The 27,255-nt window shown below is 37.7% G+C and overlaps 1 protein-coding gene across 7 annotated transcripts in view; it reads left to right on the top strand.

Moving 5' to 3' along the window:
• The window catches only part of foxp1b (forkhead box P1b), a 207,722-nt gene that overhangs the window by 114,647 nt on the left and 65,820 nt on the right, over positions 1 to 27,255 (top strand). For all 7 annotated transcript variants that reach the window (XM_089134368.1, XM_089134366.1, XM_089134367.1 and 4 more), the window contains one exon: positions 24,442 to 24,537. In XM_089134368.1, coding sequence (XP_088990494.1) covers positions 24,442 to 24,537 — 96 coding nt within the window. The remainder of the gene's footprint in view (positions 1 to 24,441; positions 24,538 to 27,255) is intronic.

Below are 27,255 nucleotides of genomic sequence, written 5' to 3'. Positions count from 1 at the left end.
TAAACGTGATTGTCGTGTGATTTGAGGATGATGTTCTACAGCTGTTTGTTTTGTTTATATCTTACGTGCACATATTGTCTCACAAAATCAAATCTTCATCAGTGGATTATTACTGTAGAGAGGGTTTAAAACGTGGGAAGGACATTATAAAGACATTTATGGCACACATAAAGATGCTAGAAAGCATTATTGGTAATTACAAGCATCACAGGACAGCTTTTTTGCACTTGTTTTGAGGAGGTAAGACATCCAGAAGCTAAAACAAAGATTTACTGTAGTAGGCCTAACCATAAAATATCATATTTACTACAGTTTTTACAACTGTGGTAACAAATGAAAAGGTCTGATGGGTGTCTTGTTGGGATCTGATATAAATTAATCGTTTTTTTATTTTATATATTCGTATAAATATGATTTAATTTTCATATAAAGTAACAAAATTTGCTTTCACACTAGTTTTACTATATTTCTTTTACATGTACACTACCACCATTCAAGTTTAGGATTTGTGCGATTTTCATCTTTTTAAAAAACTTTTGTGCTCATCAAGGCTGCATATCAACAATAAAAAAATACAGTAAAAACAGTAATACTGTAAAATTGTATTACAATTTAAAATACAGTAACTATATTACAATATACATTTTCTTCAGCCGTTACTCCAGTCTTCAGTGTCACACGATTCTTCAGAAATCATTCTAATATGCTGATTTGGTGCTCAAGAAACATTTCCTGTTATTATAAATGTTGAAAACAGTTGCACTGCTTTTTTTTTCTCAAAACAACATTATCTTTTTAATCAGATATTTTTTGTAACAATGTGAAAGTCTTTCCTGTCACTTTGGTCAATTTAATGCATCCTGACAAAAGTATATTAAAAAATCGGTAACGCTTCCTTTTACAGTACAGTACTTACATTATACTAGTTATTACACAGTAATTGTAGTATTTACAGTACATGTGTAACTGGACTGTAAAAGGAAGCGTTACCAAAAAAATCTATTAAACCATAAAAAAACAGTATTATGAATGTGATCAACATGTTGAAGAGTCCCTTTTTAATAGTTGGTTGAATGTGGTATCAGGGGAGGGACATTCTCATTCATTTTATCCAACAGAAATTTTGTAGTGTAAGATGAATACTTATTTTCCGTATTCCCAGAAGAGAAAGACTTCTGCATTTTAAATGTGCAATGTGCATATCTGCTAGTTTACAGTAAAACGAGTGAATTTGTCGTTTTCAACTCAAAAGCCGCAGACCTCAGATTTAGATTTCATGGAGTTTTTAAGCATCAAATATCACATGATCCTGTGTAAAAAGATTTCAGCAAATAAAAAAAAGCTAAAATCTCATTCTGTTAGTCCAGAATGAACAAGTCTGACCCTTCTTCCTCCAGCAAACCCAGTTATGTTCATCACAGCCCTTTCATGCCATCACTCCTGCCAGTAATAACCACTTCCTAGGTGTGCGGCAGTGATGTGGCCTCTATTCCAAAGAGAAATGGTGCTGGTCGCTGACTGCTTGTGTACCATTTGGAGAATGATATTCCCTGTCAGTGCCGTGATGTCTTCCCATAAATATCAGTGATGGCACCTTGCGTTCTAGGAATGACGCCCACCATAAATAGTTCCCCTTTTGCACACCGTACACATAAATCCTTCATCCTGCCCTCCTTTCCTTTTTTTTTTTCTTCCGTAAGATAGGAAAGAGGGAAGGTAGAGATGATGTATTATTTACATGGGCAATAAAGAAACAAATGTTTTGCAGCATGGAAGAACGCAGAGAGCAATTCCCCTCGCTGTGGTGGGCCGGGAGATGCTCTGAGCGTCAGTGAGCTGTTGTTATTTGCTTGTTTACAACCTCTGACATGATGTAATGGGACGGGCCGTGAAAGCACTAGCCAGCAAATGGCACAGAAAATAAGACGAGGACTTTATGTCTGCACACACTCGCTGTCGATCCCTTTTCTCACACTCGTTCTCCCAGTTTTGTTTCTTCTCGCCCACTGTACACACAAATATATTGTGCTTTTGACTACAGACACATGAACCCTGAATACAAGTCACTGTTTTTTGCATTAAGATCTCCCAGAGGTGAATAGAGAAGGAAAGAGTAAAATATCATGTCCAGCCATGAAATGCAAAAGTGAAATCTAGCAGAAAGAAATATTTATGGCCGTTTTCTGCTTGATTAGATGTGGGCGTCGTGAGCCGGGAAAGACAGAGACGCCGGACAAAGAGCTGTGCGTGGCTTCTGAACAGATGTTTAGACAGAACACAAGAGCAAGAGATTGATTGTTTGAATGATTGTCTGTAAAAAGGTATTTGAGAGATTGAAGCAACCATCAGTAGTCCTTATTCTCAGACTGTACGCATCACTACGCCACTACTATTCCCAGAATTCCCTCAGAATAGGTCTGGACTGTACGACCGTATATATCGTAAATATGCCAACTCCTAGAGTTTCTGCTTGTTAGTTTTATGTTTAAAATTGTTCTGTTATAGATTTTTCTGTGTTCGATTATCTTATAGTGGGTGAAACGTTTGTCAATGGCAAGATAGATATCTAAAAAACTCAATATATTTTACATAAACGTAAACCTATATATCCATTCGCTGGTCAAAAGTTGTGCATTTATTTGATCAAAAATACAGGAAAAAAAATTAAATAGTATTACAATTTAAAATTATGGTTTTCTGTTTTAATATACGTTAAAGCACAAATTATTTCTGTGATGCAATTCAGAATTTTTATCGGCCATGACAGTCAGCGGTGTCGCATGATCCTTCACAAATCGTTCTAATTTGCTGATTTATTATCAATGTTGGAAACAGTTGTGCTGCTTATTATTTTTTTTTATAACCAGTGGTACTGTTTATTCATCAAAGAAAAAATATAGATTTTAAAAATAGTATATAAATATTATTATTTAAAAATAGAAATATTTTGCTGGCTTTGAGCATGAGAGACTTCTTTTAAAAACATGAAATATAGTAATGTTTCCAAATATTTGACCGGGAGATTTCTCTGCTGTGAGCGATTTTTCAGAATGATATCTGCTTATGGATCGTTTAATTTTCTTAAAGCTACACCATAGAACTTTTCCTTCGGCGGTCGGCCTACAGTTTGGAAGCGGAATTGCCCATTACCGATGTTGTAAATAATTTATTCTACCGCATCCTACTGTTGCACGGACGCTAGTTTGGAATCAACAATGGCCACAGACAAGGTAGAGAATATGACGCGTGCCGTAAAGTAGTCGAATTTTGTAGTTCTTTTTGTGCTCTGGTTACTACCCGAAACGCGAAGTTACATAGTGCAAGTAAAAGCAATACAGACCACATCAGGCTGTGGCAGATGAGTCATTTAACCTTTTATAAGTCAATGTACCATCACAAGGGGCTTGGAAATATATTATGAAGGTTGAAAAACTACGTAGTGTTACTTTACGGAAAAACAATATCTTCCAAATAATGCTGTAACTACAAAGAGAACCCTCTCATTTGGAACATTACTAATAATATTAGAGGTTAAATTTATCAACAGAGCCCAAACTATTATATTCAACTACTATTTTTTTTCTTTATTTTTTTTTGTAAGATTATATGTAAGTTACATGCAAGTACTGTACATTTCAGCATACCTTCTGATGTTCATGCATGTTTTTTGTGCTATAACTTATATTAAATTGGAAGAAAACTTGCGCTGCCCGCTGCTGCTTGAACTACAGTTATGTCGCATTTAAGAGCGTCAAAATGTAATTTTATTTTTTGAATTTTGTGATAAAATTGACAGAGTTTGATAGCTGAGACTTTATTTCTTATTAGGTGTAATAAAGCACAATGTATAGTGTAGGGAAAAAACTATGGACCTGGCAACCCCAACTACGGGTGATTCTTGAGGTCAAATGGAGCGTGCTGTAACGACCCTATTTTTAAACTGTTAATATGTAATTGACGTGTTAACTTCTACAGCTCTTAATTCAAGAGACATTTTCTTCACACACAGTATGAGTTGCTGTGTGACGCGTTTTTCTGCCCCCTTTTGATTGACAGGATATAATTGGCCCTGATCAAATAATTGCATATGTATATATATGTATATGTATATATATATATATATATATATATATATATATATATATATATTAATTGTTCTATTTTGTTTTATAAATATTGACCTTGGTAGCTTTTTTCTTTTTTTTTTTTTTTTGTTTGCAGTTCTTGCATCCATATTTCTCATAAAAATCAAGACGTAAATGCAAATATTATCTGGGGTTTTTTTGCACTGTGATATTTGTGAGTGATTCTTTTTGTGTGAATCTGCACTGGTCGTGCGTGTAACGGGGGGGGGGGGGGGGGTTGTCAAGGGTTTGTGGGTAATTTCCCTGATGTCTTCTCCTATCAACAGAACTTCCTGTAATATAAGACGTCTTAGTGAAATGCTCGTATTGTATTTGACTGTAATCTATCTTCATAAACGCTGATTGTTATGGTATGATAAACATTTCTATTATCATTAGATCTTACAACACAATAATTTAACTAGCATGCGTGATGATGAAAAGCAGCGCTAGTAAATAATCTCTTAATTGCAATATTAATGCTGTTGTTTTGTGCACAAGCAGTCTGTTCAGCTCTCCGGATGGCGTATTTGATCCGCAAGCATGTGACATTTCTCAAGGAACAGAGCATGTGTAAAATTATGAGTATGATTAATTTTTCAATTTCTCTCTGCGGATATCTAATAATTGTGCCCCCAGATTGCCAAAGGCTGCTATTAAACATTAAAATGCAGGGAAAAAAGAAACTGCAAACAAAACGAAGGAAAGTTAGCACTTCTGTAGGGCAACAGATACATTAAAGCAAAATAGTCAAGGTTTGTTCAAAGCCTTTACACTACTGTAGGGTTTTAAAAAATGCAAAAAAAAATCACTGTTAAAGGAATAGTTTACCCCAAAAATGCTCATCTTTTAATAATTATTATCTCTTAATTTTTCCCAAAGGCGTAAGACTTTTTTTCTGTTGAATGGAAAAGAAAGCCAAAATTTGACAAATATCGCAACGCATTCTCACCCCAAGGCGTCACCTTTGACCATGCTTCAATATTTGACGTTTTAGGCGCCCTTTAGCGTCACTTACATGACGCGATCCTACGGCGTCATCTAACTGACGCTAAAGGAAAGCGTCTGTTAGAGGACGCGGTTAGGTTTAGGTGTGGGGTGGGGGTAGGGTACACGCGATCCTATGGCGTCATCTAACTGACGCTAAAGGGCGCCTAAAGCGTCAGATATTGAAGCATGTCCAAATGCTTCCCAAGGCGTCAGTTGGGTGACGCCTTGGGAGTGAGAATGGGCTGAATATCGTCATTGCTCTTTTCCAATGAATTTGAAAGGGAAATACAACAGGTTTGATGCGCTGTTGGAGATTCCTTTAAGAGCAGACTGAAATGTATTTTACATTATGCCCAGATGTTTGATTGCATATGAGATGATAAAAAGATTTTATCTCTCTGCCGTCTATAGTCATCGTTCTCCTAGCCTCCATCTTTCCTAAATCCCCAACCCCCTCCTGCTTAGCAGTCTTTATCACTTTGCTCTTTCCTCTTAATATCATCTTCATCTCCGATTGCCATGGCACAGGGGAGATGCGCCTGTTGATCAAATTTGGCTCGCATAACGCTCAGCGATCCGCTTGGCTGAAGTGTCCGCAATGTGTGCTGAATGCTGAGGACGAGAGCCGCGGTGGTGCGGTGATTGATTGATTTAGTCTTCCACAGGACAAGATAACAGCATCAGTAAATACTGATGGAGTAGCTCGCTCTACTCCTCCACAGCAGGCCACCATGGGGCAGCAAGTGTTTCAATGTGCCCTGCCCCCCTCAGGAACTGAATGAAAACCCTGTCATTTTTTACTCATGTCCTTATAAACCATTTTCAGTGCTCAAATTTCATTTGTGTTTTCACAAGAACTGAATTTAAGTTGAATAACTTCATTTCATTTGTGTTTTTCCTGCACCTTCTGACTTAAAATGTAAAACTTAAACTGTAAACTTAAACTGTGAAACTTAAACTGTAAATTTAAACTTAAACTGTAAACTTAAACTTAAACGGTGAAACTTAAACTGTAAACTTAAACTTAAATTGTGAAACCTAAACTTAAAATGTAAAAAGCAAACTGTAAATTTAAATTGTAAACTTAAGCTGTGAAACTTAAACTGTAAACTTAAAATGTGAAACTTAAACTGTACATTTAAACTGTAAACTAAAACTTAAAATGTGAAACTTAAGCTGTAAATTTAAACTGAAAACTTAAACTGTAAATTTAAACTGTAATCTTAAACTTCAAATGTGAAACTTAAGCTGTAAATTTAAACTGAAAACTTAAACTGTAAATTTAAACTGTAATCTTAAACTTCAAATGTGAAACTTAAACTGTAAATTTAAACTGCAAACTTAAACTGTAAACTTAAAATTATAATGTGAAATTTAAACTGTAAATTTAAACTGTAAACTTAAACATAAAATGTGAAAATTAAACTGTAACTCTGTTGTATAAACTACTTGTATGGTACTTTTTAGGAGCCCAACAGGCCCCTAAGTTTTGGATCAGTAGTTTATTTTTTTTTATTTTTTAAAGAAATATACACTTTTATTATTCATCAAGAATTTGATAAATTGATCACAAGTGACAGTAAAAACTTGTATAATGTTTCAAAAGATTTCTATTTCAAATAAATGCTGCTCTACTTCTATCAAAGATGGATAACAAAAAACAAAAAAAATAAGCTGCACCTGTTTTTAACATTGATAAATAATAATAAGAAATGTTTTTTGAGCAGCAAATGAGCATCTTAGAAGGATTTCTGAAGGATCATGTGACTGAAGTCTGGAGTAATGATGCTGGAAATTCAGAAAACAGTTTTTACTGTAATTTTGGGCAAATAAATGCATCTTTGATCAAATGAAGGCCTCCACATATCCCACAATGCTCAGCTCTTGAGTACAACTCGATATATTGTTCCTACTAAGTATTTCAGCTGAGACAATCTATAAACTGCTGGAAGAAAGTGTGTTTCCACAGTGTGTATATGTTGTGTGTGAGTGTGTGTCATCTGTTTTTATCCATCTTACTAAAGCCAGAAACACACATATTTCAAACAGATGTTGAAGTTAGGAGGCGCACAACATCCCACAATCAAAATAATTATCCTTACAGCCCAATGTTTATAAAGTGTTTATGTGACACTAAGCATTGGGTCTCACTGAAGTAGCTATCATGAGTTAAACACGTTAAACTGCTTGTCAATCTCTAAACACCTTTACACTGTGTGGCTTCATACAATTATTTATCATGCATTATTGACAGCTACGCAACTTCCAAATTTTCTGAAGAGACATGATCACTTGAAACTTGAAAGCAAACCTCATTGGTTCTTGCGGAAGATCAAACGTGCGGTGTAACATGAGAATGAACCTCATTGGTTCTTGCATGTCAAGTGAACATTGATAAAGTGTGAGTTGATAAATGTGAATAAACCTAAATTCAATCTGTTAATCTGTTTGTCTCTCTTTAGAAAATTTGGACTAAACCACTTAATTCATATGGATTAGTTTTACGATCTCTTTATAAACTTCTTGAAGCAACAAAGTGTCAGTTGCGTAGCTGTGAATGGCTCTCAGATTTCATTAAGATATCTACGAAGATAAATGTTATATGTTTGGAACGACATGAGGGTGAGTGAATGATGACAGATTTTACATTGTTGCGTGAACCATCCCTTTAAGAAAAGACTAATGAATGTTTAGATGGGATGCGAGTCAGATTTGAATTTGTATAGTCTGCATGAACTCCACTGCTCAGTTGGTCAGTGCACTTACCACTAAGCCACAGGTCCAACATACTTTATGCACACATTTGAATTCATGTTCAGCTTTAAATTAATTTAGCTATTTTTTAACCTGCTTCTTTCATTGTTTAATCGAATCGTCTAACATTTCAAAAAGAACGTCTCTCATCTGTTAATGAACACGCACCTATTGTTGAGCAGAAAACCCAGAGAACTTCATATTTCACACCAGCAATGAAATCGTGTGGTGCTTTTCACAGCCACCGAGATGATGCACAATATAAGAGCTCGCCGTAATAAAGTCAATTAATTGGCGCCCGTGGCTATAACGTGGACATTGTGTATAGATGGAGATATTTAATTTAGGCCAACACAGTCCCTGTGTTTGTTCCATGGGGATCGAGGGACAGTGGTGCGTCCCGAATGAATCAAGCAGTAAATGACGAGCAGAAAAATAGGTAATTATGTTAATCTCACAAATGAATGAGACGCTGACCTCTCGCATTAATTGATTTTACGCGCCTGAATCGTATTTATCTCTCTTTTGATATATTTTTCCATTAACATTTCTGATGTAATTAAAGAGGTTTTATTTTGAAGGAAATTAGCCCTGGATGCCGGCGACCATTAAAGGAAGAGAGTCACTTTTATGCCGCGTTAACGAGACAGCGGCGTGTTGGCGGTGTTTTAGCTGCGCCACGCTTGCCCGCACAAAGACCTTAAAGCTTAAATAGCCCCTATTCTTTAACCTTAATCACCGCGTTGGCTTGCCAGAAACTCTGCCTGACCGCGTACACGCGCCCCATCGCGAGCACCAGCGCTCACGCCCTTTCCGGTTTCTCATTTTTGCACCCAATCAGCAAAAAATTAAACTCGTTGTGGGCTTTGCTCGTATTAAATGGGTGATTATTGGTAATAAATACTTTTTTTTTTAATACTCACTTATTACATAGGCAGTTTTCTTGCTCAGTTAATGAGTGTAATTTGATTTGCTTGAGAGATTACAGTCCTTTCAGAATTAATGCGGCAATCCCGTCCCCTGGATTTTAAAGGCATCTCGGATTCTTCACAGGTCGTGTGCTTATGCGAAGCTTCCTCTCTCACATAGCAGCTAATGGAGTTGAACAGCAGTCTGTCACTTCACTATATAGCTCATGTGCCCTTGGTTCCTGCCGAGCTTGTTGTTTAGGAGCTCCGCTGTCGTTTGAGTTTTAAATGGGGTTTACCAAACCGGTTCAAGTGGATGCCTTGCCGTTTAAAGGTTTTTGAGCGAGATCTACTCTACAAGCTGAGCAAAAGTGTGCGTGTAGACCAAGTGAGGGTGCACAGCTTGGCTTTAATAATCACACACAATCAAACCACAAACGTTACTTCCAGTCCTCTGAGAGGTGGCACAAATTTCTTCCTTGATCTGACGGTTTCGTATTTTTATCACACATCTGTTATAGCGCTTTCAGTCCGCCACATAACTCGCCTTCAGCTCTGAAGGTGTGATCATCCAAGGCTGAGGGAATTTTGACGTCGGCCTGATGCAGACAAGCTTTTTGTTTGTCACTTTTTGATGCCTGCTAAATGTCCACCAAAACACTTCCAGAATAACTCACAATGTCAATTTACTGTCTCATGCGGAGTCGTTTTTGAAGCAATATTAACATTAGTCACTTTGGAAATGAAAGCACAGTTTGAGACAAAGTCTGTATTAGTAGTACACTACCATTCAAAAGTTTGGGGTCAGAAAGATTTTTAAAGAATACTTTTATTCAAGACTGCATTAAATTGTTCAAAAGTGACAGTAAAGACTTTTACTTTGTTACAAAAATTGTCTATTTCAAATCAATACTGCTCTTTTGAAATTTCTATTCATCAATGAATCCTGAGAAAAAAATGTATAATGGTTTCCACAAAAATATTAAGAAGCACCACTGTTTTCAGCATTTATAATAATAATACATGTTTCTTGATCAGCAAATCAGCCAGTTAGAATGATTTCTGAAGGATCATGTGACACTGAAGACTGGAGTAATGATGCTGAAAATTCAGCTTTGCCATCACAGGAATAGATTACATTTTTAAATATATTAAAATAGAAAACAATAATTTGAAATTGTAATAACATTTCACAATTGTTCTGTTTTTCTGAACTTTTGATTAAATAAATGTCGCTTTCGTGAGCATAAGTTAAAAAAAATATTAAAGGAACACTCCGACTTTTTGGGACTTTAGCTTTAATCACCATATCCCTCTAGAGTTAGATAAGTCCATACATTCGTTTTTCACCTCCGTGCGTGCTGTAACTCTGTCTGACGCACCCACTGCTAGCCTAGCTTAGCACAGAGACTGGATGTAAATGGACACAGCTAGCATACTAAGCATCCCAATAAGAGACAAAATTACACAAACGTTTTCCTATTTACATGTTGTGATTTGTATAATCACAGAGTGTACAAATAACATGGTCATATGAGACACAGCCATGGGAACTATATTGTACGCTACATGGGCGGAGTGATTACCGCTGCACCTGAGACGCACCGTGGTGAGGAGCAGAGAGTTTGTTCAGAGTTGGAGTAATAGAGTCAGCAATTACTAGATAGTAAAAGCATAGTTTACAATCATGGGTGTTTGCTGTATTGTAAAGAGCTGCGATAATAAATAGGAAAATGTTTGCGTTATTTTGTCACTTATTTGGGACTAGTATGCTAGCTGTATCCATTTACATCCAGTCTTTGTGCTAAGCTAGGCTAGCGGTGGATGCGTCAGACAGAGTTACAGCACGCACGGAGATGAAAAAGGTATGTATGGACTTATCTAACTCTGGGATATGGTGAATAAGCTAAAGTCCCAAAATGTCAGAGTGTTCTTTAAAAAAAAAGTACTGATCCCAAACTTTTCAACATAAAAAAGTTATCATCAAATTGTTCCAACTCCAAGAAAAAATTGTCTTTGCTATGTATATTTACGCTGATTTCATAACAGTGTTTACTGTATGTCAACCACTGACTCATTTGCATCCATTCTTATTATGTTCTAAAGACTTTTTATAGAAACATCGTGAGACATCATGCTTGAGGGAAACAAATATGACTTCTGAGCATATAAAAAAAATAATCTGAAAAATCTGTTTTTATTGTAATTTGTTATTTTTTAGACAATTCTGCAGTCCATCCCAAAGCACCTTCAGCATCACTTTTTTATGACAAAAGCAATCTCATTCTTTCCCTCCTTTCTCTCCCCCCGCTCTTTCTCTTTGGGATAACATTACCCAAGTTGGAATGACTTGAGCAGAGTCTGTAATTCCCATGAAGCTGCTCCCTCTCTCAGCAACTCAATCCCAGACCGTGGCCAATCGCACTGTGATATATCAAGAGCTTTCTCTCCGGGCTCACTGCCTAATGACACCAGGAGCTGACCCTTTGTGTCTTCTTCAACCAAGAGCAACACACACACATTGATAAAGCTGACTTCAGGTGAGATGAGTCTATGAAAACGAGACCACAGAGATTTGGCAGAGGGGCTTGTGAATTATTGTGCCTGTGTGCATCTTTGTCAGTTACAGAAATTGGCCTTTTTGACGGATAAGTACGTGACTTTAAGTTGGATATCCTGTGGGAAATTATGAAAAGTGAACCCTCTTGCGAAGTCAGAAATTTGTGTTATTCAAATTTATTTTATGTAATTTTACTTTGACCCTTTTTCTTATTTAGGTATTTGTTCAAAAAGTCTATTTGTTTTTCTGAGTTGTTCAGCACAAAAAAAAAAAAGAAATAGCAGGTTGAGGATGGCTGAAAAGGAAAGACAATGCAGAAGTGAGTTATTACACTTTGGTGAAAGGCTATGAAGATGAATATTTGTTTTCTTTGGAGTAATATCCAGTCATTCAATGTAGGATTTGATTCAGTTTTGATTTTTTTGTTGATTTTTGACTTCCTGTTGACTTCAAGTTGGCCAATTAGTCCATGCTCGTGACCATTCTTTCAAACAATCTGCCTATTTTGCCACAAACTAGTTTTCAAATTCTTTTATCTGAGAGATTTGCAGCTTTTTTAACAGCAGCCCACCACTTTCACTTTGACACGCTACTGTAATAACAACGAGACCGACATTGCTTGATATAAAACCCCAAACCCGTTTTTGATTTTAAAAATCTAGAAAAAAAGGCACTAAAATCAGAATACTAATCTGAATCATCCGTGTGTTTGTAAGCACCTCTCGCACACACTTATTCTCCCTCTCTCATGCACCATACAATCTGATGCAACATCTTGATCATAAATGCAATAACAGAAAAAGAATAAGTTCTTTATAGTCTACATTCTCACTGAATCCCCAGCACTGTTTGCATGTTCTAACCCTTTTCCATGTTGACAAATGGATTACTGGAGCAAGCAGTGACAGGTTTACCTGAGCATTACATCCTCAAGAAGAGAATTGTCAGATGGCATTGTGTATGTGTTTGTGTGTGATGGAGATGTAATCTCAGGTTTCACCTTCATCAGCCTTCCCAGTAACCCCTCACAACTGACATCCTCAAGGTTCCCACGCTGATGGAAAACCTGGAAATATTAGTGAGTTTTAAAACTGTAATTAATCCTGGCATTAGTGTTAATTTCGTTTAAAAATCTGTGACAAAATGTTGATGACGAAACGATCAACACCATTAAACAATAAACGATAACTGTGACTATGGGGCTGTTTACACGACACCGCTTTCAACTAAAAACGTGAAACTTTTTATGCATTTTGGCTGTTCTTTTACACGACAACAGCGTTTTTGGTGCCTGAAAACGCAAACTTTTGAAAACGTGTTTCAGAGTGCACGTTTTTTTAAAACCGTCTCCGTGTAAACAGCAAAAATGCAAACCTCTAAAAACGAAAAAATGCATATGCAGTGTTTCATCGCCATCTAATGGCCTGGCAGTAGAATAAAGTTTTTTTTTGCCGTTTTTGCCCTGTACTCGGAAAACTCAAAAGAAAAGATTCTCCATTTTAAGCATTTGCAAAACGGCTGGCAGATTTTGAAAATACACAACTCAAAAGGTCCTACCTTCTTTCCTCCAATGCTGGCCCTGACTCCACCAATTCAAAGAACATGGACGTGCAATCATGCATCTGCAAAACTCAGATGCGCGAGATTGCACTCGCGACTTGCGCTTACTGTGACTGGGCCACAAGCTTTGAGTATGCGCACTAAGGGGACACGCGCATGTGGGGATGTTACGACCGTTTGATTGACGCATTTTCTGTCCAATGATTCTAGGTGGTCTTGGAAATGATTGGCCCCGTTTTTCGAGTTCTGTATGAATTATTTTTTATTTTTTTTAAATATAAGATATATATTTTTTAAATGCATTTAATTTGGCGGTAATTAAAATGAGACAATAGTTATGAGAAACAATATGTCATTTAAAAACCAGACTGCATTATTAAATATACAGGTGTCAAAAGATGGGTTTCCGCAGCAATACCATAGAAAAACAATTTTGGGTTCCACAAAGAACATTGTTTCTTTTTTTTTTTTCTTAGTGTTAAGAACTAATAATAATCTAAAGAATCCTTTTCCCGTATAAAGAACTTTTCGTGTAATGGAACGGTTCCATCAATGTTAAAGGTTCTTTGATGGAACCAGATACCGAAAAAGACTGTTTATTTTTAAGAGAATACTCAATATGTTGTACTGTCTTCTTGGTTTCTGGAACTTTTTTTCCCCCTGAAAATGGTGTAGCGATGTCATTTTATTGTTCAGCCTTAAATCGTTTGAAATCTCATCCCTTCCCTATATAAGGCGTAAAACAGTATGTGACCGAGTATGTGAGTATATGTCCGAATTCACAGTACTCCTAAAAGTACCGGCAAGATTCTGAAGTGTGCATATGATGGACACACTACTGTCCCATGAGGCCTCAGGAGAGGATTTGTGAATGGGAGTGAAGTGACGCAAACTAATGCTGGTACATCACATGATAATGACAACATGGTGAATGTAGTACGTCCGGATTACCTACACTTTCAGAGGAAAAAAAGGTACAAAAGCTTGTCTTTAGGGATGTACTTTTTTAAAAGGTACACTTTTGTTCCTTTTAGGTACTAATATGTACACGTTGGGTACTAAAGTACCTTTATGGTACCAATATGTTACCCTTTAGGTACAAAAGATACCACCCCAGTAACAGCTTTTGTACCTTTTTTTTCTGAGATTGAGAGAGGTTGTGATTTTGGACACAGCTATTTGCTAACATGACCTTTCATTGCTTTCTACTGCCTTGTTTCTCCCAGTCTTGTCCTGACATCTCTTTATGTCTCAGTCAATGGTAGCAAAAGTCAGTGCCATAGAGACACCTCACCACTAAGAAGGTGGCATCATCATTTCTTGTGTTCAGCCGACAATGCTGATTACTATAGTAGCGAACTGCACTCTTAACGGCACATATTTCTATGTGGCAGGTTCCCCGCGCCTCTCGTTCCCTTCTCATTTTTTTCTACTTGTGGTTAATTCATCTATTCTTATGAGTCATTTAGTTCTTTAATTACCGTTAGCAGCAGATGCACAATGGAGTATTAATGTGAGTGGGTTTTACGGCCACTCCATCACCGCGAGACTGTGAAGTCTAAAGACATAATTGACGTGGAAGAGAGCTTGGAGATGAGGAGACAATATTTTGCAGATGGCTTTTCTTGTATGCTAAAAGGATGTTTATGGGTATACATCACACTAAAGCGGCAATAAACACAATCGTAATTCAATAACTGTCTTGATAGACGGAATCTGGCGTTGGATGCTGGATTGAGGTGTGTATTAAATGACAAGGGGAATTTAAATTAAATGATAAGGGAGCGTGTGTCCATGCGACTGTTTCACTGCATGCTTGTGCTTTTGTGTGTTAGGGATGGATCAGAATGGTCAACTAGTTATCCAATAACTAACTAATGGGTTATTGAATTAAATTAGTTATTTTTTTTAAGTTAATCTTATTTTTTTTTTAAATATTAACATTTTACATTTACATCATTTATATACTTTGATTTTATTATTTGTTATTTTATAAAATAAAATGAATAATATAATAAAATAAATAATGAACACAATTTTAGATAACACTTTATTTTACAGTGTCTTTGTTACATATGTTACATGTAGTTACTATAGTAATAACTATAAATTATGCATAATTACATGCAGCTAACCCTAAACCCTATATTAAGTCCCGATATATTGCGGCATCTTGCAACACATCCCGCCTTGCCAAAACACATGTGGGAGAGTCGGAATGGATAAAAATAACTCAAAAAATAAACATGAATAGACTTGAATTAGCCCATTAATGGCATTTTTGAGTCATGCTCTGAACAAACTGTTTTATTTCCTCTTTTGTGTTTTATTTACTCATATTGTGAATAATAAATGTTTATCATTTTACAATGGAGTCTAACTTATTGTAATAATTATTTGACGTAGACTACTTCTAACTTTTACTTTGTTAACATTTAAGCTTGCTGGTGAGAGAAAATGGCACTATCAAAGAGTCTAAAGAGGAAAGTTGACAGCAAAAATAGCCATACAAAGAAAAATGAAAAGACAACTATGCATTCATCCTACCTAGTTTTGTAAATGCAAAGCCGATGTGTCTTATCTGCAAAGTCAACCCGATCACACTATAGTGAATGCCATTTTATAAATGTGTCTCTATAGCACGCACTGTGTTATTGTGCAATTTATACGCGAGATCAGTTTTTACGTACATATGATGCACATGGGTAGGTTTAGTAGGGGTGCGTGTGTTTTACACGCAATAAAGTGCGTATCAAATGCACGCGAAAAACTGCTTATCATATGCACGTAAAAACTCATTTTCACGAAATTGCAAGATAAACACAACGCGTGCTATACAGGCACATATAATATAATATTAGACATTTCATGGCGGTTATTTTAGAGGTGTGTCTAGCGATCCACAGACTCTTTTGAATGTCTTTCAGAACCTTTTAAGCTGCGGTGCGGGCCAGATACTATTGCAGGCGGACCAGTTTTGGCCCGTGGGCCGTCTGTTGCCGACCCATGAACTAGTCTATTTTGGACATTTCTATGCGTGTCTTCCTTTAAGGCAGAGAGAAAACAAGCCAGCATTCGCACACAGATCTCAGCATACATCACCTTGTGTGTGTTTGTGTATGTCTCCTTATGTCCGGCTCTATGAATGGATCCCCTCTCTTGCCATCTGTTGTTAAGCTGCTCCTGAGGCGGAGCTTCGGAATCCAAACAAACGGCAAACTGAGGCTGTCAGAGCCGCATAGCTGAGACGACCCCCAGGCCCGGGGTCACACATCCGTACCAGGCTCCACACAGCGCCCTGTTTACTCTCCCTATACCTCCTTCATCATCTCTCTCTTTTCTCTCCATCGCTCTCGTCCATCCATCAGCAGTCATGCACCCCCACCTCCCGCCATCCACATGAAAACAAATGCACAAACACACACATGCAAACACTCTCCCTTCATACCTTCATGCACCCTCTCGCTCGCTTTTTATTATACTCGCTAGACGGAATGCTTGTCAACCCTAACTGTTACCAGTCAGTGTGTTGTGTTTTTTTTTTTTAGACCGTGCTTATCTACTGCAATCATTCACCGAGTCTTTCGTGGTTTGAGCACAGCAATTTGATATGTTTAGTGTTGTCATTAATATTGATAGATTGGTAGAAAAGTGCAGCCATGGGAGGGAGTAGTAATGGTTTGAAGTGGGTATATAACATTGATTTATTTATGTATTCTACATGAATTAGTTTAGAAATCTAAACAGCGAGCGTGTTTCCAAGAGGCCGTGATTCTACGAGCGCCTGTTTTCCATGTGAAGAGGCTTTTTGGAAATTGCATCAATTAGATACTTAACAGGAAGCTGACCGGCCCTCTTTTGCATTGCAGATAAATCACCAATCTAGACAACGAACAAAAGAAGGCAGAATTAGCAAGAGAAAGAAAAACTCAATTAATACAAACAGTCCTGATCTTCAGTACTTACATTCTCATGTCAGTTGAAGGAGCATCCCTGTATAGCGTATGAATTTGAATTAGGTGACACTGATAGTGAATGGAGACGTTTCACTTTTCACGTGTATTTATTAAAGGAATAGTTCACCCAAATAGTTTAACTAGTGTAATTAATTTTGTCAGTGGTATTTTATAAACAATGAATAAATTATTTCTGGTCTCCATATTCTGTTAGTTTAGTATTGTCTTTATTATAGTTGAGGCCACTTATTGTTTCCTTTAAATCACTCAAAATGTAACTTTTGCAAGAATGGTTTTAAATGTATTCATTGTTGAATTTACACTACCATTCAAAAGTTTGAAAATTACATTTTAAAATATATCAAAAATGGAAAATGGTTATTTGAAATTGTAATAATATTGAAGAATATTACCGTTTTACGGTGTTTTGATCAAATAAATGCAGCTTTAGGATTCTCTCAAAAGCATTTCCGTAAACTTTTGAGCAGCATTATATTTCCTTAAATGTTGCCCAGACTTACATGGGTTTGGATTGACACATACTGTAAATAAGAATGAATAAATAACGTAATTTGTATTTTGAGGTGTACTGTTTCTTTAATGATCACTTTCACATCCTACTTTGTAATTTTCAACTAAAAGGAGACAGCGATGGATTGGGACTGGATTAAAATAAGCGATTGGGAAAGCAGAATAGTGGTGCATCCGGAAATATATTTTGTCCTTAAACTTTCTCATAAAACCTTGACAACTTTTAAACCTTCCCAGGAAGCCCTTAGGACAATCCTGCCAAGAAAAGTCAATCTAATAACTGTGACATTTAAGAAAAAGCCCTCCAGCTCTGTGGAGAACAAGATGATGTGCTTAGGCCACGATAGTGCTAAGCGCTAACCTATTAGCAGTCTTTTCTGTGTGTCGTGTCTGAGAAGCCCAATCTCCAGACCTCTTAACACTGTGTAAACAGCCTCCTCTACTTCATAATGGCCTTTGGGACACAGTTTCACCTGTGCGCACATCTCCCACCAATTAAAGGCCCGATTAGCCTGTGTCTCATTTTTCATAGTCAGGCCTGCCTTGACGTACACAAAACCAGACCCTCAGAGGTAACACAAGCTGTTGTCTTTACATATGTCCAGCATTTACTGTCTCAGCAAACTTTTCACATCAGTGAAAAAAAAAAATGTTTGTTCATGTTTACCTCCGAACAAACATCAAACCGATCATTTTTGTTACAGTATATTGCTAAACTCTAGGGCCGTTTCTCAATATGCCTTCTTGTCTGTACTTGTCTTCATGTGGACTTGTGAACTACTTGTGGGCTACTGTCCCAATACAAGTTTGCATTTTGGCAAGAACGGTTAAAAATCCCGGATTGCTTAGATATTACTCTACACTCGAATGCAGTGTTGTAGTCCAGACCAGCTCACTCAAGTCCCAGTCGAGAGCGAGACCATAGAGGGTCGAGTCCGAGTTGAGACCGAAACCATAGAGAGTCGAGTCCGAGTCGAGACCGAGACCAGAGAGGTTGGGTCTGAAACCAGACTTAAAGATATCTTCAAGAATATGTAAAATATTTGGTCGTAACAATAAAATTGGCACCATACTCAAACAGTAAACCAAATATATCATGGAATTATGTACACTGTAATGGTAAAAAGGCCACATAGTGGTGTAAAAGTCATTTTATTATAATTATGACTTACAATTATTACAATTAGTAAGTGCTCTTTCACATAACATTACTGCACATGAATTCTGTGTGGCTCTTATTTGCAAACTGAATTATGGATGATAAGGCAGACTTTTTCAATACATAGTTGAGCTAGAGGCTCCACATCACATCTGACCTGGGTCCTGCTGTATTTGCGTACCGCGAACGTTATAGTTATAGTCGTTATAGTCAATTGCGCACAAGAAAGTTAGCAATCATTGGACGTTTCAATCAAACAGCAATTTAAAGAAATATTAACATACAGTAATAATCATGACATACTTTGAAAGGGACTCGAGTGGACTCGGGATAATAATTCCGAGTCCTAATATGTACGAGATGTATGAGTACGAGTCAATTCTGAGTCAAAATGCACACGAGTTTTATTAAAATATGGTTTTGAGACCGAGTCCGAGTCTCGAGTCCAGAACACTGCTCGAATCCAACACGTAAACAGATGTAGGCCTATATGCTCAAGGATGCTGTGTGTGTGGAAGTCTGAGCGCAGGGGATGACAAATAGGAAAAATAGTGTTGTCACTGTCAGCGATTACACAGGGGGCCTTGTTGGCTTCTCAAGGGTTGTTTTCTAATCACAAACACCTGGAGGGGTTATCGCGTGTGTTTGTGTGTGCGTCGGCGGAGCCTTGACATCAAATAATCCTAACGAGGAATTTTAATGAAGGATTCGCAAGACATCAGATGTCCGGCGCTCGACGAGTCGCATGAGTCACTTTCAAGCAGTGTTACGGCGCAAGCATTAAAAGGACTAGACAGCCTCTGCTGACCTTTTCTTTTGCATTAAGTGATTTTAATGAACGTGTTTTCTTTCACTTTTTTTTCCCTAATCCTACCCACTGTCATCAATATGTATTTTCGCTGATTAGCATCAAGCGTTGCCCATAGCGAGGCACGTTTGTGCTCAGTCATCTGTTAGCATTATCTGTCTTTGAACCGTTTTTGTATCCGATCAGTTCCACCTAATACGTCTCTTGATTCGCCATTGTAGTGCCCAGACAGCACGTTGTTCTCCTCACTTTAAACGTGCATTCAGATGCCTGGCCTGTCATCGTCTGGCAGTTTATCGTGCTTGTGTCTGAAGCTGCTTTTAGCCTAGCGCGTCTATCAAACCCCCGCTACCTTTGAATGCCAGATCAAAAGAAGATGAATTCCAGGAAAAGAGATGGAAAGGGGGAGTGCAAGGGGGCTGTTTGTGCGTGTGTGGGGACGGGCGCTTTGTAAACATCACAGTGACAGCTCACAATGGGTCGCTTTAGCGCGGCGCTAACCTTCCGCCAGTCAGCCGCGCTCGCTAGCTTGTTAAACAGCAAATAATTCCTTCGCCCGGGGCCCGCGCTCACCTCGGAAACGGTGCCAAGTTCATCCTCTCTCTTCTCATTAGTTTTGATCCTGACAGAGTCTTTGAATCATCCCTTCGTTGCTCTTTTGTCTTAATTGCCTTTTTTCCCGTCGCATTCGATGAAGACGCCTTTTAGCTAACGTTAGCTGCATTAACAACAAGGAATTTGTTATTCTTAAGGTGCGCTTGTGAAGTCTTATTTGATATAGATGATGTTCTCCTGAAAGCGTTCTCGGCAGGAAGCAGACTTGTGGTTTGGTGTAGCCTAATGTTGGTTTTTTTAGACCTCCGTATCTCCTGATTGATCTTCTGGTGTGTTTGTTGACAGCCTTTCTGACGCAATTAACAACTGAAAGCAGCACGTTGTACTTTATGTCCTCATCTTGAAGTGTCTCAATATCACATCCTGTTGACTCAAATATACTTGTTCCAGCACCGTCTCCGTGCAAACTGTGCACACCAAGTATTTTTATGTCATAAAAGTTTCTGTGTAAACAAAGCGTCAGTGTGCTCATGCAGTAATCTTTATCTTACGGTTGAGGGAGCGTGTTTTACGTTCCGTCTGGCATAACCACCAGACCCGAGAGTGAGAGAGTGAGTCGACTCGTACGCAGCAAAGTGTTACTTTTTATAAAAGAAGTCTGACTCATTTCAACACTTTTTATCCTTGGTCACATGGGGCTTTGCAAAATGCTGAGAAAGAGCACCTGAGAGGAAACGCATAAATTAGTAATATACACATGGTTGCTTCTTGGCATAATATTTTTTTTCGGATTGATTTAGAAGAGATAAAACATGGAGAGAGGGGCATACACATACACACAACAACCACAAAATAATATACTTTCAAGTATTTTTTGACAGTTTTCAGAAGAATTTTTGCCAATCAAACCTACATGAGCACAAAATGTCACTTGTTTATATCCACATGTCCCTGTCTTTTGAGTTCATATACTGGATGGGTTTTCTCACATTTCTGCTAGTCACCACGAAATGAAGAGTTTCAGTCCATTCATGGCACTGCAAGACTTTAGTGTCATATTGTCATGCATATTTAATTAGGCTTCTATAAATAGGGTATTTATTTTTTTTTTCTGCTGTGCGCGAGCGCCTGGCCGGTCAGTGTGGGAGGAGGGGGCGAGTGTGGTGCTGGTGGTTTAGGTGAGAGAGTGGCTTAGGGACTGTCCCTTTCAAATAAGCCTCCGTCGTATTAAACGGGCCTCGTTTACTTATTTGATGAGTTTTGATTGGTAGTGAAGGCAATGTGATGCGTAAACGGTTAAGTTCAGTCTGAATAGATCAGAGCACCTCGTTCCTGATGTTGGGATCCTTCAGATATTCAGCACAGCAGGTATTCTTCCAGAAAGGAACAGAAGGTTTGATGAACTTTCCCAAATATTGTCTTAATAATCATTTTTATTGTTTAGAGCATAAATATTCCAAATGAATGCTTCTCAAAAGGTCAAGGCAAATATGATTCATCTTGATATAACCCAGGGATGGGCAACTTCGGTCCTGGAGGGCCACTGTCCTACAGAGTTTACCTTTAATCCTAATCAAACACATCAGCTAATCAAGGTCTTCAGGATTACTAGAAAGTTACAGGCAGTTGATTTAAGGGTTGGCGCTAAACTCTGTAGGACATTGGCCCTCCAGGATCGACGTTACCCATTCCTGATATAACCCTTTTACTTGTGCTGTGCTATATTACCATATATCTACCTATATATGAAGAGTTCAGATGCAAAAACCTCTAAATGCCATTTGAAATTTTCTTCTTTAATGATGATTTTTATCAAACTTGTATATTTAGGTTCAGTAATTTCACTTAAATAACAATTAGTAGGTAATTATCATTGCCATTTAAGTGAAATCACTGAACTTAAATATACAAGCTTGATAAAAATTATCATTCTAGAAGAAAATTTCAAATGGCACTTAGAGGCTTTTGCATCTGAACTCTTCATATATATATATAGTGTAGCGTGATGTGTTTTTGTTCATATGATGACGGTCAGTATCAGACGGCACTGAAGTGGCCCCTCTGTAGTCTGTTATTATATTCCTGCCTCATGATGTCATCCCACAACTCCAGTGCATGAGAAGGTCACTCACTTACACACAGTCTCTCTCTCTCTCTCTCTCTCTCTCTCACACACACACACACACAAACAGCTGGCATCTCCAGCCCAGCGCTTCAGTCCTCATCTCTTTATTGAGCTCTTACAGTAACCCTTTACTCTCTAATATAGGCCTGCCCTTTCTCTCAAAACCACCCCCCTTTTCCTCACTTGTTACATGAAATGATGTCAATTTCAATCAATCTCATTCAATGCAAACCCACGTGTTTTGCACACTTTCTCGAGCCCTTTATAGCATCAGTTTGCTAATAACAAGCCACTAATATCAGATAATGAAGTCTGAACTCCACCCAAGGGTTTTAGATGTTCCTGCAACTGTTTGTTGAATTGTGGGAGTTTTTGGTGTGATGAGGGTGGAAAGAATGAAGCAGTTATTTACTCAGATGGTTCTCTGGTGTAGGTGTGAGTCTGCCCCTGCTGTTCTATGGGAACACGCTGCTTGCTTTTCTTGGTATTGGTGCCCTTTTTTTTCTTCTTCTTTTTTTTTTTTTTTTTTTTTGCTCAACTGGAGAACTTTTTTTCCCCTGAACCGCCGTTGCTTTTGTTTGCTCTGGATGGCATGTCTGATTATTTATGGTGGGGGGGAAGGGAGTAGTCCAGCCAGTAAACATGTGACTGCACTGTATTTTGTTTTCCACTCACAGGGCCGTGTCCTTTGACAGATATTTTGAAGGCTAATAAACTTTTTATTTGCTTTATGATCAGGGGAAGGCGGGGGTAAGCAGACGAACAGATAAATGTAGAGAGCGAGAGAGAGAGCGAGAGAGAGAGAGAGAGAGAAAGAAGTTACTGTCTGCATACCACACTAAGCTTTCCGTAGCATACAGTATGACAGCGTTGTATGAAACTTCTGTATAAATAGAATAACCAGACCAAGTTGTCAAAAATTACAGTAGGCAACAGAGTATACAGTGCTGCTGTGTAGAGTTTTTTACTTATTATTTACTCAGCACGGAATGAAGAGATTTTAACACAAATTTGGATTTTTTTTTTTATTATTATATTAATTATATTACATTTCAATTATATTAAATTATAATAAAAAATATATATTTAATAATACTTATGTTTATAATTATTTATAAATATTTCAAACTTATTGTTTTGATATTTGCACATTACAACTTATTTTTTATGCATTATGTATCTTTTTTTGTAAATGTGTGATCATTTGTTTCCGAGCTGATAACACTCCATTTGCTAAATTACGCATGCCACATGGTGTAGTGTGACAACATTGTAGCATATGTTTAATGCCATAATGTGTTAATTTCCTTTTTTTAAAATAAAAGTAGTGTACAGTATATACTAGGGTTGTCAAACATACCGGTACTACAAAATTATCACTACTAAACTAATTTTGACGTATCGAGCGCAGGGTATTCAGTAGAGGCTGCTTTCAAACACTCATTCCCGTATGTTTGAGCACTCAAAACTAAGCGTCATAGGTTTCTGTTTAGATTGTGTTTTTACAATCACAATCATATCTGTTGAGAGTGTGAAGTTACACAATGGCATCAACTGTTGGTCAATAAGAAGTCAGAATCCAGTTGATTCCACTGAAAACACTCAAGGTTTTGTTTTTCTCAACGCGAGCTGCATGCTCGCCAATCCTTTCGTTATAACCAACAAAATGTAAACACAATGTAAATAAACAATTAAGACAGCTTGTTTCATTATAGAGAGTTTTCGCGAGAGTGCAGAATTCAGTGAGCTGGCAATCTTCTCTTTTTTTTGGTTTATTACACATTCACAATTTGAATACAAGTTTGTGCTAAATGCTGCTAAGTGCACTGCAAAATTTCTGGATTGACAACCGCATTTAAATATGTGATTGGATCGGAAACTGCGATGATTCATTGATTGAATGTGACAACCAACGGATGAAACTAAACAGGACAACATTTTCTTAAGTTCTTAATTCAACAGTTTTGTACCAAAATTGTTAGAAATTTTACTGATATTGGTTCCAACTTCTGAAATTTCAGTACTATGACAACCCTAGTATATACAGTAGAATGCTGTATGCTAATATTTTATTCTGAACACAATCATATTAAATAACAGCTTGTGTTTTCTCTGTTCCCTGCAGCTGTTTTTGATAACTTTCCTATCAACAACTTGTTTGTTTTGGGTAATAATCGTTGCACATGTGACCAAATGAAGCTGTACATTTATTTGAAAACAGAAGAGATGGAAAACCAGTATCTTGTCCAGCTGTAACATGGCATCATTTAGATCTTTATTGTCAGTAAGGCTGTTGTCTAGAGAGTGTCAGTCCCCAAACACAAAACACAACACTATCCAAACTGTGTTGTTCATGAATGTTTGTTTTCTCATACCATTTTTCTTTTTCTCTGTTTTGTTTCCTCACTCAGGCCTTACAAGTTGCACGGCAGATCCTTCTCCAACAGCAACAGCAAAGCAGCGCCCTCAAGTCCCCTAAAAATAATGACAAGCAGCCTGCACCACAGGTATGTATGCGTGTGTGAAGCTCTGATGTTGCTCTTTGATTGCTCGGGAGACCTAATGGAGTTCTCAGTATGTTTTAGTAGAAGTATCAGTTGTCTCAGATGTTTATCCTCAAATACATTGAGAAATGCAACAGAAACAAATGAGATTGAAATTGCTGAAACACAATATTGACCTGTAAAATGTATGTGGATATAGGTCAGATGATTCGATTTTGTCAGAATTGAGATCAGGTCAGAAATGTTGTGGTTCATAATATTATCTTTGGTGTCTTAGATAATCTGAGCAATGTTTGAGACCGTGTGTTGTATCTACACTTTTCATAATCTACTCTCACCTAAAGGATTATTAGGAACACCATACTAAAACTGTGTTTGACTCCCTTTCGGTGCTGAAAGCATTCTTTAGAAATGTTGGCCCATAATGATAGGATAGCATCTTGCAGTTGATGGAGATTTGTGGGATGCACATCCAGGGCACGAAGCTCCCGTTCCACCACATCCCAAAGATGCTCTATTGGGTTGAGATCTGGTGACTGTGGGGGCCATTTTAGTACAGTGAACTCATTGTCATGTTCAAGAAACCAATTTGAAATGATTTGAGCTGGTGCATTATCCTGCTTGAAGTAGCCATCAGAGGATGGGTACATGGTGGCCATAAAGGGATGGACGTGGTCAGAAACAATGCTCAGGTAGGCCGTGGCATTTAAACGATGCCCAATTGGCACTAAGTGGCCTAAAGTGTGCGAAGAAAACATCCCCCACACCATTACACCACCACCACCAGCCTGCACAGTGGTAACAAGGCATGACGGATCCATGTTCTCATTCTGTTTACGCCGAATTCTGACTCTACCATCTGAACGTCTCAACAGATATCGAGACTCATCAGACCAGGCAACATTTTTTCAGTCTTCAACTGTCCAATTTTGGTGAGCTCTTGCTAATTGTAGCCTCTTTTTCCTATTTGTAGTGGAGATGAGTGGTACCCAGTGGGGTCTTCTGCTGTTGTGGCCGATCCACCTCAAGGTTGTGGGTGTCGTGGCTTCACAAATGCTTTGCTGAATACCTTGGTTGTAACGAGTGGTTATTTCAGTCAAAGTTGCTCTTCTATCAGCTTGAATCAGTCGGCCCATTCTCCTCTGACCGCTAGCATCAACAAGGCATTTTCGCCTACAGGACTGCCACATATTGGATGTTTTTCCCTTTTCACACCATTCTTTGTAAACCTAAAAATGGCTGTAAAAAACTCAGACCGGCCTGTTAACCTTGCCACGCTCAAAATAGCTTAAATCACTTTTCTTTCCCATTCTGACATTCAGTTTGGAGTTCAGGAGATTGTCTTGACCAGGACCACACCCCTAAATGCATTGACAATGTGATTGGTTTATTTGATAATTGCATTAATGAAAAATTGAACAGGTGTTCCTAATAATCCTTTGGGTGAGTGTATTTCAAGTGTGATGAATGAAACAGGCTGGTTTTTGACCAATTTTAATTTAATTTTTTTAATACAAAGTTGGAATACAAAAACATGTACAATTTTAATTGTTATTCATAAATAATGCATTATGAACAGCTAGTTAATTCTTTTTAGCATATTTTCTGACAAAAAGAGTGTGAGTGATCAGGCATTTTATATATATATATATATATATATATATATATGAGTTTAATCTCCTGAACTCTATATACAGTATATATATATATATATATATATATATATATATATACAGTTGGCAGTACAACATGTACCTGTCAAAGCTTGACAAACAGGAAATTAAGGCAGACAGGGCTGAAGAGTTGGAAACACATTAACGTAGTGTTCTTTCATCTTTCACAGTAATCTAACAAATCACGCACAATGAAATCCTGTCAGTTTTAGCACATTATGAGCACATGGATATCTAACGTGTGTGCAAGTGTGAAGAGCAAACAACATTAGCTTATTTAATAGAGGTACAGTAAGGATGGCATTCTATCTCTGTCTCTTTCTCTCTGATTTCACACTTAATTCTGTCATCAGCAGTTAAAGGGGGCGCCTGGGAGCATCCCAGTCTCCCATCTTAGCCTCCGGGCTTTCTATTTGCCTATCCTTTGTGATGCAAAGCAAATCCGGCCCTTTTCATTTCCCCATCCGCGCCCCTTTAAAAGAGAGCAGCTAGCCGTGTCTGATGCAATATTTACGTTTATTTGAGATCATTCTAGCTCAGATCCTTATCATTGTTTGAGCAAGGTGGATGTTGTTTGTTTCATGGTGGAATCGCAGGAGACCAAGGGGCATATTTGTTAATTAACGCACATCCCTGCTTTGTGTGTGTGCAATCACTATATAGGCAGGCTTTTTAAGTGGTACTTGGTAATGAAACAGTCAAATTGCTTAGAAAATGAGGAAAAACATTTTAGACTTGCGTTGAAGGAGTGACTTGAACATCAAAGGGACTTGGAGTTTGGCTCTTTTCACCCAAACGTGCTAAAAAATACTCTAGCTACCACGTAGTCAACACCCAGAATAATGATGCAAGTTTTCTACAGGCAAGCACCACTCACATTTTCTTCATCAAAACTAGTTTTTACGGATGTGTTGTGGTGGGCTGCATGATAAATTTAAATAAATCCAACATTGCGATATGCACTAGTGCTATTATCAAATTGCAAAGGCTGTGATTAAATGTAATGAATATATGCGTTGCATGTTTCAGAGTGAAGCGCGGGAACTGT

Source organism: Pimephales promelas, chromosome 8, assembly GCF_988280905.1.
Source record: "Pimephales promelas chromosome 8, fPimPro1.hap1.1, whole genome shotgun sequence".
Classification (NCBI taxonomy): domain Eukaryota; kingdom Metazoa; phylum Chordata; class Actinopteri; order Cypriniformes; family Leuciscidae; genus Pimephales; species Pimephales promelas.
Note: the sequence above shows the minus strand (reverse complement) of the source record. Positions and strands in the feature narration are given on the sequence as shown.